Source organism: Mus caroli, chromosome 19 (genome assembly GCF_900094665.2).
Source record: "Mus caroli chromosome 19, CAROLI_EIJ_v1.1, whole genome shotgun sequence".
In the NCBI taxonomy this organism is placed as follows: Eukaryota; Metazoa; Chordata; class Mammalia; order Rodentia; family Muridae; genus Mus; species Mus caroli.
Genome location: NC_034588.1, coordinates 45,391,296 through 45,410,388, shown reverse-complemented (window position 1 = coordinate 45,410,388; position 19,093 = coordinate 45,391,296). Strand labels below are relative to the sequence as shown.

Sequence of the window (19,093 nt, the reverse complement as noted above, 5' to 3'; positions counted from 1 at the left end):
ACAGAGACAGAGACAGAGACAGAGACAGAGACACAGAGACACAGAGAGAGAGACAGAGAGGGGGGAGAGAGGGAGAGGGGCAGGGACAGGGACAGGGACAGGGACAGGGACAGGGACAGGGACAGGGACAGGGACAGGGACAGGGACAGGGATAGGGAGACTATAGGAAGGGCAGTTTGCAGCATGGATTCAAAGATCCAATCCCCTCAGCTCTGGACTGTAAAGAAACATAAGAAGATGAATGAGTTGCCAGACATTGACCAAGCTACTCCTGGCATATAGTGGTGATTAAGACTGCTGATTTGTGTTTAACATTAGCCTAGTCCTAAGGGTTACCACTTAATCAGAAGGTGGACTCTGCCCTGCAAGAATATTCTGAAACTTAACAAACAAAACAAAACATTTCTTTTATTTTTAAGTATGTGTATGAACACATGCATGCATGAGTGCATGATGTACACACACATGTGTGAAAGTGCACGAGTGCAGTGCTTGTGGAAGCATTGGATCCCCTAGAATGGAGTTGCATGTGTTTGTGAGCTGCACAATGTGGGTGCTAGAAAATAATAGCAGCTCCTCTGAAAGAACGGTGTATGTTCTTAACTCAATACTTTATAATATTAATAATAATTAATATAATAATAATATAATATAATATAATATAATATAATATAATATAATATAATGTTAACTGCTAAGCCCCATTCTGAAACTCTCCACCAGTCAGGAAGCCAAGGTCGCTTTCCAATAAGCTTAAAGGTCTACATGCATGTCAAGCCAGGCATAGGCCAGACCAGTATTGCTGACCCCATCCTCCCTCTACTTCTCCACCTAGCAGCTGAGATTGTAAAACGTATGCCAGACAGATGCTTCGATTCCATTCTTGTGGTGCACTGGGGTAGGCTTAGGATAAGGTGGCTCTTCTCAGCCACAGTGGGAGCACTCATAAAACAGAAGCAGCTACCACAAGAATAACATTCACCATCCTCACTGGCTAAAGAATGAACCCAGACACAGCCATAGAAAATGAGACCATTGTATCTTTAGCAAAAATTACTCAGAAAACCAGACAACCATTCCTTAAGCCTTTCTTTTGACCTAATTCCATGGTGGTGGCCATCTGCCTTATCCATCCTGCTAACAGGCTGCTTATATATCTGCTCTGTTTAAATCAGTCTGTTGCTCCCCTCCCTAAAGGTGTGCTTATTTGATTTAGTTAATTGGGATAGCTCCATTACCACTCACTGAGAGAAGCCATCCATAATTACACGTGATCTACTTGCCCAATGATCTCTTTGCTCTAACCACCTTCCCACCAGTGATAACACCAGCTCTGCTGAACCGAACCCTCTACAGTGAAAATATTTCATACAGCTATGCTCCATTATGATAACCACTAACCAGAGCAGCTAAGAAATTGCATCTTAATTTAATTTTATTTTAATGCAAACAATCACATGTGACTAGCAGTTATGGTAATAGACTCAGTACTGGATCATAAAACTCAATACTTTGTAATATTCTTTTTCATTTTCTGTTACGTCATTTTTCTGGGGGCAGTAATTCTTTTTTATACATTGTTTATTGTCTTGTTTATACTTTAGCTTGTCCACTATAGAGAAAAAGCATGCTCACTTATATTCCATATGCAGACTGTAGGTACACCTGAAATTATATGTGGCACCCCAAATCCCTCCCTCTCTGTCTTTTGCCTCTACACTGAATAAACTCATCCTGTGGATATGACTTCATACTAAACATGGAAGAAACTATCATGGCATTCTAAATCAGAAATTAGAATATTATTGTCTTGAGCAAATGAAGCTCTCTCTGTGTCTGTTTCCATCTATAAAGTGCCTAACTCTTCCTAAAGCTAGATAAGAAAACTAAGATTATTCCTGTAAGACTATTACAATACTAGGCACATAATAAGTACTCAACCCAAGCTACTGTTGAGTGAGCAAAAGGAACAGATAAGAAAAGTGCATCTGCTTCTGTTTTATCCCTGGCAAATACCTTCCTCTCTAAGTTCACACAAGGGGACCCTAGGAGTCAGGCTATCACACCAGGCTCCCATCCTGCTCTCCAGGATTAACACTAAAGACTAAGGCAAACTAGACTTGACTCGATGAAAAAAAATGTATTTTACTTTACTTTGTTTGACTTTGTGTTAGTGTTTTGTTTGCACTCATGCATCTGTGCTGTATAGTCACCTGGTGCTTGCGGAGGTCAGAAGAGAGCATCAGTTGCCCTGAAACTGGAGGGACAGATGCTTGTAAATCACCATGCAGAGCCTGGGAACTGAACCCCAGTCCTCTACAAGAGAAACAAATACCCTAACTGCTGAGCTGTCTCCCTCAACTGTAAAAACCGAATCTTTGTTGTTGTTGTTGTTGTTGTTGTTGTTGTTGTATGGAGTTTATTTAGGGTGTAAGAAGGGGAGTTGGGAAGGGAATAGAGACACACAGATAGACACACTGGGGTGGGGCGGGGAGGCCAGCCAGAAAGTGGAGAGAGACGGGGGAGGTAGAAGGGGAGAAAGGGGTCACAAAGAGAAGGGACAGAGATTAAGAGGGTGAGAGAGTAAGAGAGGCGAAACACTATCTTAAATCCAATACTAATACTTGAGAACAATTTCAAACATTTACCCTAAAACCACTATTAATAATCCTAGGATCATCATCAAAAGTTGCTGCTTCTAGACACAGAAACAGTACAAGAACACAGTTAGGTCACGTGACCTCTGTTGTTGTTATTTAATGGTGACCAGGCATCAAAACTAGGTCCTTCCTGTGTCAATGTCAAGTGTTTTCTGCCTTCTTTTTAATATAAGGTATGATTGATATAGAAATGCAAAAATCATATATATATATATATATATATATATATATAATTTTACAATGTCTACTTGGAGACCTTATACCTATTACAATTCCACTAGCAATAGTAATTTTTTTTTATTTGAAATTGTCTTTGGAGTTAATGAAATAGTCTATATTAAGTTTCACTTAGAGCAATCGGCTTGGGCCATTTGGAGATGAGCTTTAATTTGAGAGGAACTAAATGTAGAGCCCCCCCCCGCCATTCCTCCTCAAAGAGAAAAGAAAGCTCCAGTAATGAGGCCTACATGGTTTCCTGAGCAACAGACGGCACAGAAGCAGCAAGATAAGGTTCAGCCATACCTGCATGTAAACCTCGACTCTGCCTCTACCACTTCCGTAACTATGGTTAGGTAACTTCTGAACAGACTGCTCATTGGCTTCTCATTGATGGCAATGATGAAGATACCGAAGACATCACAGTATCTTGAATATGGGTGAGACCTCTAGCAGCACAAATTCAAGAACCTCGGAAGGCTTTGAAAGGGTTCCCTCCTCTTCCATATAGTCTGTTTTACTAAGATTCTGACAACAGTCCCCAAAGAAGAGCTCAAAAAATACTTTAAGTATTGTCACTAGCATTAAAATAATTGTATAATACCCAGAGGTACAGCCTTGAAAACAGTGCTCACTTGGTCTTATCAGCTCTGATTTATGAGATATGAATCCTAGGAGATCACTTAAACTCTGGGGTACGGCTCACAACTCCAGCAGCTGCAACAACTACCATATGTTGTAGGTTTATGTTGTAAACAGCTTGGGTAAGCGCCTTATCTATATTAATGATCTACCCCGATTCATTTACTAATTCATTTATTTCTCCCTAGGACCTGATGAGAGGCGTGTTATGTATTTTTATTTCAAAGCCAAGGAAATAAAGGCACAGAAATTATGAAAATTTCCCAGAATAAAACCTTGTGAATGCAAGTGTTGGGATTTTTATACAGGCCAGTAAAAAGAATCATTTAAGGAAAGAAATATTATTTTATAGACTTTTTAACCTTACTCATCAGTCCTTCTAGCAATGGGTAGGAAAGTATCCTTTGGCTTCAGGAAACACCGTGGACTCTGTAGTACGGCATGCTCAAACAGAGTGGACCTCAGTGGACTCTGTCTGAGAAGGAGTCGAGGTACTCTGAAATTCATGGTCTGAATACATTGCTATGTATTATGCTTTGAATGTGAAATGTCACATAGGCGCATGGGCTAAAACATTTGGTTCCAAGCTAGTAGTGATGTTTTGGCAGGCAGTGGCAACTTTAGAAAGTATACCTTCTATGGAAAAAGTGAGTCACTAGAGGTAGGCTTTAAGAACTTTACAGCCCGGCCTGACTTCTTGTCTGCTTTCTATTTTCTGCCTTCCTCTTATGTGCAGAGACTCAGGGCCTATTCATGCTTAGGATGATGAGCCCTGATAACAGCTTCTGTATAGTACCTTCTTTCAGACATCTTGTTACTGCAGTGAGAAAGTAGGAAAAACATTGTCTGCATTATACTTCTAAGGAGACTGCTATGTCTACTTGATCTGATTATATGCTGGTCTGTGGTTCCTAACAAAAAATATTTTTTTCCAGCCATGAAAACATTCTTGCTTTCAAAGATCTTCTAACACAGAAGGGACACTGATGTTAAATTTTAAATCCCATTTGGTACATCTTACTTTAATGAATCTCACCTAAGCCAGGTTATGAAAGAATGAAGAACGGATAGGGAGGAGGCATGATCACCCTGCACAAGTAACTTCCAGTTATCCATTAGCATTCTAGGAATTCAGGAATGAAAAGGTGGCATCTAGATCATAGCTAGATAACGTGGAGATGGGTGGAAGGAGGCTGCTGTGTAGAACTAGAGGCTCTGACTACTGCAGTATACTTAGCTATTCTGTAACAGAGAACATCAAACCCATCTCTGGCACTGCCCCATCTCCTGCCTTGTCTAGGAGCTGATGTCTGAACACTAGCTGTTCCTTCAAGCTCAGTATAATCAATATACATTATCAAACGGAACCTCAGCTTCTGACTGAATACAGAGGCAGCATGCATCTACCTGAGGCCAGAGGGAGGGACACACGTTCCCAGAGTTGGGGAGGTTTTGACTCTCTTAAAAACAACACTCAGAAACACGTCACAGCTCTTTATTGAAGGTTTACTGTGGAGTCAGCACTGGGATTTTAATAGTGAGGGAGGTCAAAAGCCCCTGCATTTGTAACACTTATATTCTACTGGGGAAAGACAGATGATAGCAAAGCCTTTAAAAGCACCATCACTTCATAGGGTGAGAATTAACAGAACAAAAGTAGAGTAGTATGCTAGAGAGCGCGGGATATATACATGGGACAAGGCATTTCCAGCATTGTGCAGAAGCTAAACATTTCGAAGAAACACGAGTGACTAAAATGTGTCAGCCACACTGAAACCTGAGGGAAACCGTTGTAGTCTCCATTCCTTCTCCCAAGAATGAGCTTGGATTAATGACTGCATTTGGTCGTGTGGCTTTAATAAAGCAAATGAAGGAAGATCAATAAAAAAGTAGATTAGATAGAAAAGGACACCAGGCTAAAGGGCCTATAATAGTACAGTACCTTAAGGGAAAGAGGAATCCATCAACTTAAGTACAGGAATAATAAGATCTGATTTGGAATTAAAAAAAAAAAGGTACCTGGTCTAGTAGCTAGGCCTGAAGACATGCATCAAGGATTTTAGGGTTACTGTTGGGAGATTGAAGTTAGAGTGGTAATAAGAGCTATAAGAAGGGAGAGAAGTGCTTTTAGGGGCAGTGTGTTTTGGAGGCAGAACCTGAAAGGGCTCCTTGATGGCCTGGACCTACAGGCAGTGAGGCCAATCCCTCCTGGGACTTCTATCTCAACCACTGTATGAGTGGCTCTGGGTTTGCTTGAAACTGGAGAAACTGGGCCAGGACTAGCTTCTAGTAAAAAGGATCCTTCAACCACACTAACTATACTATTTCTCTTAGAAAACCAAATGCATGTCATATCGATTAAACAGACTTATCTCCCAGAGGAGGAAGAAGCTGGAAGCTGGAGGTTAGAAATTTTCATATTTGGGACTCATCAGATGTAGGAAAAATTAGATATTAAAACGTGTATGTGTGTGTGCATGTGTGTTCATGTGTTGCACTTTTCCATTGTCATTAGAGGCAGAATTGTAGTATAGAACTAAAAGAGTCCAAAGAATTCCTACACAAAGAACTGACCAACTTGCAAGCAGATGGAGATGCTGGTAACTTCTACATGAGCATTGCAGTGTTATATGTGCACTGCAATATATGTGCACGAATGCTGTTCTGTAAATGTATGCAAATATTATATGTAAGTTAAAAATAAAAATAAAAATCGGAGGAAATGAAGACAGTATGCTCACAGGTAGGAGTGAGATTTGAGAGAATATGTATATAGGTAACTGCCTAGGACAGTAGCTCTCTAAGCCACATCAGTGTCCTTCGCCAGCCTTCCAGGACCATCTAATCCAATTGGGGAGATAAGGGAAAGGCTGTTGGAAATGCTGCTCAGAACAGGAGCACTGCCATTCCCTATCAATGTGCCCCAGTCTCCCCTTCAGGGATGCAGAGTTCCTGCCTGGTCCATCATCTAAGAACCACAGATGTACATCCTGCATCTGTGTCTCACGTTCCTAACTCCACCAGCCGTTCCCACAAGCAACTAAGGATCTAGTTGTAACTCAAGAGGAAATTTCAAAGGACTCACCATTCGAAGTCCCAGTCCGCACAGACGCAGGGTTCTGACACCACCGACCCAGAGTACTCTCTGCCAAGGGCACACTGAGCGCCTGGCTTGCGTTTCTTGAATATTTTCCTTTCCCCCATGACACAAGGCTCTCCCTTAAAGAGAAAGCCCATAGTGAGACAGGCAATAAAACACACAGGGGTTGAAGTCAGCTAGTTGGTCAACAAAAGACTTGCCTTTAGTACTCAGTGTAGCAATCTTATTTCTCAGTAACCAGTAACCATGCAGGAGTTTCAAGGACGAAGATGCTAATGGCACAATGAAAGAACCACTATGGATGGCTGGCCCAGGTCTACCCCTCTACACATCTTATCTGTCATATCTATGTAATATTGTTTCTTCTCCAACTTTGTGGAGAACACAAACACTTCAGACTCTACAGGCCAGTACATCATTATCCAAATGGCTTTGGCAGCTAAAGGAATGAGAAGACAAGTTCTGGTAACTGTTTTCTTTGTTTGTTTGTTTGTTTTTTGTTTTGAGATTTATTTATTTATTATATGTAAGTACACTGTAGCTGTCTTCAGACACTCCAGAAGAGGGAGTCAGATCTCTTTACGGATGGTTGTGAGCCACCATGTGGTGGCTGGGATTTGAACTCCGGACCTTCAGAAGAGCAGTCAGGTGCTCTTACCCACTGAGCCATCTCACCAGCCCCCTGGTAACTGTTTTTACTGTTTATATTGTCTTCACAGTAAAATTGAGGTTGGGCACATCTCTAATAATCAATCTCTCTGTGTCTGCCTCTGTCTCTGTCTCTGTGTCTGTCTGTCTGTCTCTGTCTCTGTCTCTGTCTCTGTCTCTGTCTCTGTCTCTCTCTCTCTCTCTCTGCTCCCCCTTCACTTTCATAAATGATTATACTAGAGTCGTAAGTCTTAGACAAGGGCAAAAAGAATAAAAGATGGTATAAAGTGTCAGGACCCAAGGGTTGGGAAAAATAGAGAAATTTTACCTATTCTGCATGGTGACAAATATCTGAATCACTAGAGCTATCCACCATGCATCTTGTCTCACTATCCCTTTTCCAGGTACTTTAGGACCCTGACTCCAAGCTGTCCTGAGACACGCTCTGACCTTCCAAAAGGACAGGACAGATAAGCATACTATCTTCCTTCCTAACTGTCTGGTACTCACTTCTCTGCCAATTGATGTGACATCCTACTTTACTACCAAACCTTCCCCTCCAGGATGTTCTGTGACCTAATGAGTATGTACTCATTACAGTCCTGGGATGTATGTTATCTACCCCTGTTGGGCCTGGATATTTAAAATTACCTCCCTCATAGTCACATCCACATGTTCAAGCGACATACCTACTCTCTGTCCTAAGATAATCAGATCACAAAAGACTTAACCCAGATGGTAGTAGCTATACTGCTAGAGAGGACAGCATATCCCACAGTAGGGGGTACCTGATTGAGCAGGTGCCAAGTCTCAAAGTCCTCCTTGGTACAGCGCCGGCTGAAGATAGACTTGTAGTCCACTTTCACCAACTGCCATTCGGAGCGCAGGCTGAAGTGGCCAAATACTCTAATTGTTGGGGGAAAGTGAGGGAAAGGATGTGAAAAACAAGCCCAACGTGAGTGAGTGAGAAAGCAGACACCAGAGGGGGCTATCCGGACAACCTAGACTTGTTTTATCCCTCCAAAGTGATGTCCTTAAGAGATTGATTTCACCATTCAATGCCCAGGGGGTTCACTACTCCAGCCAAGTGGCTGTCAATCACGGTAGGTTAGGACCACTCATTTTTATTGCAAAATTACTGTGTGTGCTCTATAGAAAGCTTTCAAATAATCTACCACCCACATGAAGCCATTCTTTGCATTTTGTATTCCAGAGATTTTACATTTCTTTCTATGGACTTTGTCTACTTGAGGTCAGGACTAGTAGTTTTTCTACTCATGTCCAGGGATGGGCATCGTTTCCTCATCTATAAAAGAATTTGTGTGTGTGTGTGTGTGTGACAGAGAGAGAATGTGTGTGCTTGTTCACATGCATGTCTACATAGTTGCATATACTAGAAATAGTAAAATATATTTACCTAACTATGAGCCTACCAATGCTAAAATCCTGTGACCATCTATGTGTATTTTAATTGAAATTCCCACTATATAACTCATGTGAATGCTTATTCTTTTAACTGCCTTCCTTGAAAAGTCATAGCATTCCAATAAAAGAAAGTCATATTTATGTATAGTAATGAAGAATGCCATCTGAGTGGTCCAGATAATCAATACTGACCTTTGTAAAGCCCAGTTGTTGATAGGCCTATAAATATGAATGATCAATCATTCTAGAAAAAAATGAAAAAAAAAAAAAAAGACTGACCATCAATTCTCCACTAGGGTGGGATGTCATGAGATTATAGTGCAAGACATCTATCACTCTGATGGAGAGGAGGTGAGGCCGGTCATGCTGGGAGCTCAGAACAAGTGAAGTCTTTCAAAGAACTGGAGGCCATCCATCCACTTAAGCAAGCTTCAGTCACATTACCAGCCGTGCACTCTCCCCTGCCCTCACTTAGACATCCTTATCCTGATAACCAATGGTCTTATCCTTGGGATGTTTCCTTTGACTTTCTGGAAGATGAAGATGCTTGCAGGAGGGCGGTGAAGACTACGACACATTGTAAAATGTGGGGAAAAAATAAGATTGGTTTTGTAGATCATCTAACTTAAAAGAAATCTTCGGAAACAGCTTTGAATGTATTATCAGATAAAAATTAAATGAAAAGTTTACAGCCTTATCTAAAAGATTAAACAGACTTTGAGGGAGAAACTGAGGGCTATGCTCTATCAAGACTGCTTGTCTTTTTTATTTTTTTAAACCTTAGCTTGGTTTGAAAGTCTAGAAGTTTTGAGCCTAGAATAGTCCACATAAATAGCTAATACTGTGTATTTTCCTGACATTTCTATGTCTTTGTCTTTTTTGCTCTTGCTAAATACATTAGTGTGTAAACCCAATAATACAGAGACATCATGTCATCCAACAAGGTATTCCCATTATGTGGTTCTGAATCTATTCAGAGGGTGCAGGTTATAACACTTACTTTTTTATATATGTATATTTTGAGTTTTTTGTTTGTTTGTTTCTGAGGCAGGGACTCATGTACCTCAGACTAACGGCAATCCATGTATCCGAGAACAGCCTTGAACTCCTGATTTTACTTCCTCTACCTCCTGGAACTATAGGAATATGCCACCACATCAGGACCATTAAAATTTTAACAAAACAACTACCACTTATGAAAAGGTTCTACTTGCTTGGCAATAAGAGAGCTAAATTAATAACTGGATCAGTAAAACACTAAAATATTGAAGATGATTTTGACAAATATCTCTTTTCTCCTCTGCTTAGATATCAAGATCCTCCCCATTCACACCCTGTTCTCTGCATTAAGCCCTCCTTGCTTGGAAATAACTGAGTATCAGGATGCTAGTCATGTTAAGGCAAATCCTTCTCCTTACTCTAAACAGTTATTTCATGGCTAACAACATACATCATGTCAAATTAATCCTATTCATTTCTCTACGAAGATTACTAGACAGAAAGAAGAAAATACAAAGTACATAATTTACCTGGATGTCAACAAGGCAGGTGACAGGGTCTGCAGAGCAGCTTTGAAGAAAAATTTTAAAAACGTGAGCCAGCTGCTAATAAGGTGATGTGGCTGAACAACATCTAATTAATGTATTGAAACCAAGAGGAAGGAGGAATGGGTAGTCAGCTGGCAAGGTTCTGTTGTGTGCTTTTCCTTATTGATCATTCTTATTAAATGGCTTAAAGACATGAAAATAATGCTTATCTATAGAAACCTAACTTTCTGATGACACGCAGCTAGAAATAACAATCAATACGCTTCATGGTAGAATCAGGACCCAGTAGGTTCTGACAGTCTACAGACAGGTAGAGTTTAGTAAGATAAGCTGTAATAGGGAGTAAAATCAACTCCCCCTTCTGGTACCAGCATAAAGACTGGATAACAGATATTAGCTTCAGACAGCTGAGGGTATATAATAGCAGCCGTTACAGGGTTTCTACCAATAAGCATGTGGCCAATGTAAGTGATTATTTCACAAAAATAATACTTTAGATAATCCAGAAATAAATTAATAAGATTGTGTGTGTTACCTAAGAACAAAAGAGGCAACACCCTAGCCTTATCACAAGGAAAAATCACAATTACTGTAAGTTGTTGTCATTTTAAAAGGACCAAGACTATGTTAAAAGAATCAACTTCAGCTAACACATAGACTGCTATTGAATAATCTAAACTTTTAAAAAAATCACATATTTATTTTGACATAAATATGTATTTCTGTGTAAATAATGTCTTTTATCAGACCATCCAAAGATCTCTGTAGTTGCCAAAGTTTAGGTATTATTGAAAAGGAGTGAGAAATACAATAGGCTGGATTGAATGATGGTCTTCAATAGGATATGAACATGTCCTCATCCTTGAAGCTATGATGAAACTTCACTTGGGAGAAGGAGCTTGCAGACTTAAGTCAACTACAATAAGATAAGAGCATCTTGGACTGAGATGGACCTTGCTGAGATAGACCTTAAAATCAGTGGGAAGTATTCTGTAACAGGTAATGAAGACTGGCAGGGAAGTGCAGAGGTCCTGTGAAGACAGAAGTATAAACTGGGGGTAAGCAGGCTAAGATACACCTAGCGTCATCATAAAGGGAAGCTGGGATGAAAACAGTCAAAGCACATGATATATTAGTAGGAAAATTCCTATATGGATCCCATACTATGCATAAGGATGGGGCAGTAAGATCTTGTGGCTTTGAAAAAAGAGAAAGAAAGAAGGAAAGAAAGAAAGAAAGAAAGAAAGAAAGAAAGAAAGAAAGAAAGAAAGAAAGAAAGAAAGAAAGAAAGAAAGNAAGGAAGGAAGGAAGGAAGGAAGGAAGGAAGGAAGGAAGGAAGAAAGAAAGAAAGAAAGAAAGAAAGAAAGAAAGACACGAAGAGTGAGTTCCCCTGAAAAATCCTTCGATTTTGAAATGCTTCCAGCATTGTGAAATAATAGATACTGTTTTTGAAGCCATCTTGTGTATAGTTTGTTACAGAAGCCATAGGACACTAACATTGCTGGCAACAGGATTCATAGTCATCTCCTATGTTTGTACTGAAACTGGTGTAATTCCAGATACGTCTTGGGAAAAGGGAGAAGAAATACTTTGGCATTCTAAGGAAGAAAGTTTTTAATGTGTGAGGTGACTCTTAACAAACAGTCAAAGGTCAAAGGGTACAGTAGTTAGTGACCATGAGGCTGCAAGTGGGGCTTTATCATTTCCTAGGATTGATGCTGAATAGGAACTGACATTGGTCCAAGCACACAGCCTATGAGAAGGTTGACTACCAAGGTTCTCATTAGCACATTCTGGGTGCCTAAATATCTGCATTTCGCTGATGTCCCTGATGTTGACAATGCTGTCCTCGAACCACACTTTGAACAATAGATAATAGCTTTTAAAGGAGACCATGAATTATATAGGAAGCAACGGGATGCATGGGGGAAACTGGAGGCAGCCAAGGGAAGAAGGGAAATTATGCCATTGCATTGTAGTTTTAAAAACAAATATTCTAAAAATACCCTCAGACTTTCACAACTCCACACGGGGTCACAGTCCTGAATCTAAGGCTCATGAATGAGTTGGCAGCAGCAAAAGACTTCTGAGTGGGTGATAACTAGAAGTTAATGCAGAATCGAAATTTTAGTGAACCCAAGGTCTTTCTGAAGGCATCTGCCCTGCAGCCTTGGTTCTGAACATACAATGGGCACTCTTTGTACTGAAAGTGCCATCCCACTATGCAGTAGCACTGCAGCTCTGCTGCCCCAAACACCTCAGTCCAGATTTGCATCTATTAGCCATCATCAACTGAAGTGCTTTTACTGCACAGAGTTTTCTGACCTTGCAACAGCATAACACATTAGTTAACAAACAAACAAAAAACAAACAAAAACAAAAACAAACAAAAAACAAACAAAAACAAAAACAAACAAAAACAAAAAAAAAACAAAAAACAAAGACTTTTAATTTTTTACAATTATTTCTCGGCACATCCGTATCAAGTTAGTTTATCTATGGGTTATATCTTGATAGACTCTGATTTTAGATATTACCATTGGGTTTCAGTTACTAAAGAGTTTCATAAAAATTTGAAAACTGAATTTTTGCTTGGGTTTATGACAAAATTTCCAACAGTTTCAGAAATAGCCCTCAATGTACTTCTGACATTTAGTTTTACGTATTTATGTGAAATAACATTCTCAGCCTTGAGGATTATAAAAGCAGACTACCGAACTCTGGAAACTGCTGAAGGTATAGAAATGCCTTCTGCATCCTGCAGTGTACAAAATTTCAGTGAAGATTTAATTCTTCATGTAAAACAAGCCCCATCTCCATCTCATTAGTAGGCAGATTTGTTTTCATCTTTATAAGTGGTAAAATTATATGTGTATCAAAGAATTGTATTAAAATAATTTTCTTCTTGATTTATTATCAGCAAATGCTTAATCTGTACTACTACTTCATGTGCCTACAAACCAGGGTTGCAGGAAAGTAGCTCCGGTGACAGAGGCCTTCCAGGGCTTCTACATGGTCTACTTTTACATTTTGCATTTTCACTCAAGGTTGTTTGTTTGTTTGTTTGTTTGTTTAACTAAATAGAAACTTTTAAAGGTTAGGGATGCCTTATGGATGTATTTGTCTTCTATAGGAAAGAGCAGTTCCTAGCAATACTTGTTGTTGGATAAGGCATGGGAAATAGATTGTGGGGTCGACTGGAGGAACATGGGGATCCTGCAATGTGAAACTAATTTTCAAGACTTTTGCAAGAAGAGCTGCTCTTTCCTCATCTTATGAAGCTCCTCCATCTTGGTTGAATTATGATAATGCCCCAAACTAGATTAATTTGGTTTCCTGAACTAAAGTAAATTGTTTATTTATACTCCTGCCCTTCCTGTCCTCACAGCTAGTCCAAAGACAACCTGACAGCATGTGTTGTGGCCTAGACAGCCATCAGGTAGCACATGACCTTCCATTCCTCTGAAACATATAAACAGGGACTTCCATCCTGCTGTGTGGTCCTGATTGTGATTACTCTGTGTTGTCTGTCTGTCTGTCTGTCTGTCTGTCTGTCTGTCTGTCTATGCATTATTTGCTTTTTAAAGAGAAAGTAAGAGAGAAACAGAAAGAACAGAAAGCTGGGGTAGAGAAGTTGGAGGACTTAGAGAAGAAGAAAAACATGACCAAATAACTTGTATTAAAATTTTGTTTTCAATTTTACAGTTTTTAAAAAGATCTTCCTGCCTAAAGTTAATCTGCTTCACTCTTCCCCTTGAGTCCTAAACCTGAAAATTTTTTCAGTTTCCAGCTTGGCTAAATTCACTGCTACCAAGAGGATATCTCTTCCTTACAGTTGTCACAACAAACCATTTTGGGACCCCTTCTTCAGAATTGTATTATTTACTTCTTTATAAAAATACCTTTTAAATTGCTGTTGTTTTAGTTATTTATTAATTATTAGTATACATCACTAATATAATTATATCATTATTTATTATTAATATTTTATTATCATTATATTATTACCATGGCGTGTGTGTGTATGTGTGTGTGTGTGTGCATACATGTACTTGCATTTGTGCCCCTGTGAGCAAGCAACTTGCAAAAGTCGGCTCTCCCCTTCTATGATGTAGGGTTCAGTCTTAGGTCACCATATTTGGTGGCCAGCTCCTTCACCTGGTGCACCACCTTGCCAGCTCCTTGTCATCTTGTTTCTTTTCTTAACTCAAAGAAACATACTAACTAATACAGTCTTAGCTCTCAAAATCCTATAGACAACAAAGGTGCATTTCCATCACCTTTCTTTTCATTGATAGAATTTCTACAGATTCACCTAAGGTTTAAGTCGAATGTTTCCTCAAATGCTTCAATAGCCTTGACTCACAATCTGTTTTCCAAAGAATGCACTATCCCCAAATGTGGGAATCTGTCTTTTTTTTTTTCCTTCATACTGAACCTTGAAAATACTAGACATCTCATACATAAATATAGATGACTGCCTGGAAAGAGGTGGCCTGCCCTTTGGTTTCCCAAGGAAGTTCTCCTAACCACAGGAACAAAATAAATGAATCCTCCGAGCCATTTCTCATTATATGGATTTTCGGGGAGAAAATCAATTAAAATTTATTACTCCCGTTTTCTTTTTTACCTTGCCACATGCATTTTTTTCATGTGTTTGTCTCTCTACTTCAGATTCATCTTGGGCTCTATGAACCTAAGAGACCAGCATAATCTTTGTTATAAACTTTTGCCCGGCCTAATGTCTACACTGCTAACAAGACACTGGTCACAGATAGCCCTGTGCTTTGCTGTCTGTGCTTTGCAGAGATATTAGAAGGACTGATTTTTCCTAATATTCCTTTGCCTTGCAATTAACTAGATGAACTTGAACAAATCCCTTACTGAATTCTTCAACCTTCTTTTAAAAGATGACTCTTGTTCAGTGGACTAAACTCAAAATGATGGGACCCAGAATATGGGTCTCTGAAGATGACTTCTGAGAATGTATTTCCTTCCAGTCTTTGTGTATATCTCTAGACACACAACTTGGCCATCTCCTGGTAAACTTCTGATCAGTGGATTTATCTACCTATTATAGTCATCCATCTTTGCATTCACAAGTACTTCTTTTATACAACAGGTACTAAATTAATACAGTCCTTGGTTGATTAATGAATAGCATTAATCACACAAAATCAATCACATTTTTCAATAACTGCTACCATAGCTTTATCTCCTTTTATTTCTGGGTCAAGGAATGTGATTGAGTTCAATGTCCCTTGAGATTTAGAAGAATTAAAGCAATCTTTGGAGGAGCAGGCGTAGAAGCTACTCCACCTCTGATCATCCTAGACTGTGTTAGTGTTTCTATAACAAATGTAGTTTCCTGGGACATTAAGTAACACACTTTGTTCAATCCACCATCCAGACGGAGTAAGCCTTTCTGAAGGGAAAAGGGTGATTAATTTGAGGAGGGAGGTGACTCACAAAAAGAAAAGACTTCATTAGAATTCCAAACACACTGGGAGTTAGCTACTCATTAATTAAATGATTTCAAATGGGATCAGGGTATATAATTGCTATAATTTAGATGGAAACAATGCCACAGTAAATGTAATTAGAGAAGTAGGTTCTATAAAGATGTTTACCTCTTTCCTGGAGAAAAGTTCTGAGTCACCTGCTTCTCCCCTGCATAGGCGTTTGGTACATTTGGATCTCTGGTTAAAAGGGCTTTTATTCATAGTTATAGAAACTGAGAGAAGTTTTAAGACAGTGGTTGGCCACAAAGGAAAACAAGAAGTTATCACCAAAAGTGCCTAGAAATGTTCAAATAAAAGAATTTCCTTTCAGAGATAATACTTGGGAACTTAACTGGAGTGACTTTTGGGAGACCTCTGAATTGAACTCACTGATTTACAGCAGGACATCTTTTTCTTTCAAAAGAATCTTCATCTTCATTATAAACTCTTCTGCCCACTAAATCCCACTTTTATTTGCCTGAGTAGCACATTAAACAAAACATGAAGGGTAATTCCAACTCTGTAATTTTCTTTTCTTTTTTTATTGATTAAGTTATTTATTCCACTTTACATCTTGATTGTAGCTTTTCCTCCCTCCTCTCCTCCCAGTCCCTCCCTCTCACCCCTCCACACCGCCATCCACCCAACTTCCCCTTCTTCCCAGAATAAGGGAGGCCTCCCTCAGGCATCAACCAGCCCTGGCATATTAAGCCTCAACAAGACTAGGCACATCCTTGACCAGTCCACTGAGATTAGACAAAGCAGTACAGTTAGAAAAAGGGATCCAAAGTCAGGCAATGTAGACAGAGTCAGGTCCTTCATCCTCCTTTAGGAGTCCCCCATGAAGATCCAGCTGCACAACTGCTACGTTTGTGCAGAGGGGCTTAGGGCTCTCTCATTTCATGTTCTCTGATTGGCAGTTCAGTATCCAATAGGCCCCATTGTTAGTTGACTCTGTAGGTTTTCCTGTAGTGTCTTTGATCCCTCTGGCTCCCTCATCTTTCTTCACTGTCTTCCATGGGATCTCCCAAGCTCCACACAATGTCCAATGTTTCTGGGTGAAGTCCCTCTGACAACATTTATGCTCTCTGGTTTGCACATAGAGCAGAATACCATCACTAGTGGGGTGGGCTCCCTTTCATGGCATGGGTCTCAAGCTGAGCCAGTCATTGGCTGGGCTTGCCCTCACATTCTGATCCATCCCCTACCCTTATACATCCTGTAGGCAAGACAAATTGTGGGTCTAAGCTTTTGTGGCTGAGTTGTCTTCACAATCACTCCATTGGAAATCTTGCCTGGTTATAAGAGATGGTGGTTCAAGTTCCATATCTCCCATTTGCTAGGAGTCTTAGCTAGGGTCACCTTCATAGATTCCTGGGAGTTTCTGTTGTCCTGAGTTTCTAGCTGGTCCCAGAGATTTCCCCTGTCCAATTTAGTTGTCTATCAGTTTTCCCTCCCTCCATGCTCCTCCAACTTCATTCTTTCTGTTCCCATCACCCACCACCCAGTTTCTTCCTTCCATTTACCCCAATGTCTAATCTATTTCCTCCTTTAAGTGAAATTCAAGGATGTCTACTTGGATCCTCCTTGTCACTTAGCTTCTTTGGGTCTGTGGCTTATAGTATACTTATCCTGGACTTTGTAATTAATCTCTACTTATAAGCAAGTGCATACCGTGTTTGTCTTTCTGGGTCTGGGTTACCTCACTCAGGATGATCTTTTCTATTTCCATCCTTTTGCCTACTCATTTCTGGTGCCTTTGTTTTTAAGTGCTGAGTAATGAACCATTGTGTAAATGCACCATGTTGTCTTTATTTATTCTTTGGTTAAGGAACATCTAGGTTGTCTCCATTTTCTGGGTATTACAAATAAAGATGCCATGAACATGATTGAACATGTGTCCTCATGGTATGGTGGAGCTTCGTTTGAGTATAAGCCCAGGAGTGGTGTAGCAGGGTCTGGAGGTAGATTTATTCCCAATATTCTGAGAAACTCTGAAATTGATTTAGACTTCCTCTGTTATTTACTCAATGATTTCTCTATCAGGCTAGAAATCTTTCAGGAGAGACCCGGTCCTCAACTCAGTCTTCTCTGTTAGCACTAGACAGATTCTTTGTCCTTTGTTGGGACTTTTATAAATCTCCCATATTCACAAGCTACATGTAAATTCCCTTTGATTTCTTGATCAAAACAGTGATCACTAATCTCATTTCTATCCACAAATTCAATCTCTATGTAGGAGACTCCCAAGATAGATACTGCACATGACCTAGTCACAAACCTCATGCAAACTTATTAACTTGAGCCTCTGAATATTAGTCTCCATGTATCTTTGTGTGTTGTAGAACCTTTCACTACCTTGTACCTATTATATTCCTATGTCCTTGACCAAGGGAAGCATAACTTCCTTAGCTTGTTTTTCCTCTATCTAAGATAGTTTTTTCAAACTCCTCTAGGGATTTATCTAAGTCTCTATAAAGGTAGAAGAACTAGCATCATTGCTTGCCATGCAAGTATGAGGCCCTGATTTAGATCCTCAGCCCACATATAAAAACATCTGGGCATGGTAGAATTCACTAAAAATCCCATAAGTGCAGAGGCAAAGGATCCCTGGGGCTTGCTGGTCAACCTACATAGCATGCTTGTTAAGTTTTTGACCAGAGACCTTGTCTCAAAACAGTATGTGGATAGCACTGGAAGGATTTCCATCTAAAGTTGTCTTCTGACCTCCATGTATATTCCTCTACATGTGTAGCCACACAGAGATGTACACAAATACATAGCAATTATGGTATGATAATTGTGATTAAAGTATCTATTTGGTTAGATGTCTAAGAATTTAGGAGGCATATAGTACACCAATATATATATGTATAATCTCTTGTGTGAGAGTTTGAGAACCCTGAATAATCAGCAAAGTTCAACCAAATAACAGTAATTATGCCAACAAAAAGGAAGATTTATTGAACATTTGGAATATGATAAGCACTTTGTGTGGATTACCTCATTTATTTAACAGAAGAGGAAACTGAGATTGAAGGAAACTAAAGGAGTTAACCAAGAATGCACCACAGCAAGCAAATGACAGAAACAAAGAACACACAGTGGTCCCCATTGTTCACAAACACTTTCCCAGCAGTGTTTTGAAGTGTTTGGTTACTCATTAGCGGCCATTGGACTGCACAGTGTGGTGCACAGGCTTGGGTAGAGGTGGGAGCTCTTACCTCCAGCTCTAAATAGCCTGTTTGCAAAAAAGGAAGAAAAACCATGGAATTCATAAACCTGAAAGCACATTTGGAGGAAGGAAGGAAGGAAGGAAGGAAGGAAGGAAGGAAGGAAGGAAGGAGGGAGGGA

At 39.8% G+C, this 19,093-nt stretch overlaps 1 protein-coding gene across 1 annotated transcript in view; it reads right to left on the bottom strand.

Annotated features, from left to right (window-relative positions):
- Sorcs3 (sortilin related VPS10 domain containing receptor 3) overlaps positions 1-19,093 on the bottom strand; it is a 593,715-nt gene that overhangs the window by 49,827 nt on the left and 524,795 nt on the right. Inside the window, exons 15-16 of the mRNA XM_021151815.2 lie at positions 8,055-8,172; positions 6,604-6,737 (exon numbers count right to left, since the gene is read on the bottom strand). Of these exons, the coding sequence (XP_021007474.1) occupies positions 6,604-6,737; positions 8,055-8,172 (252 nt within the window). The remainder of the gene's footprint in view (positions 1-6,603; positions 6,738-8,054; positions 8,173-19,093) is intronic.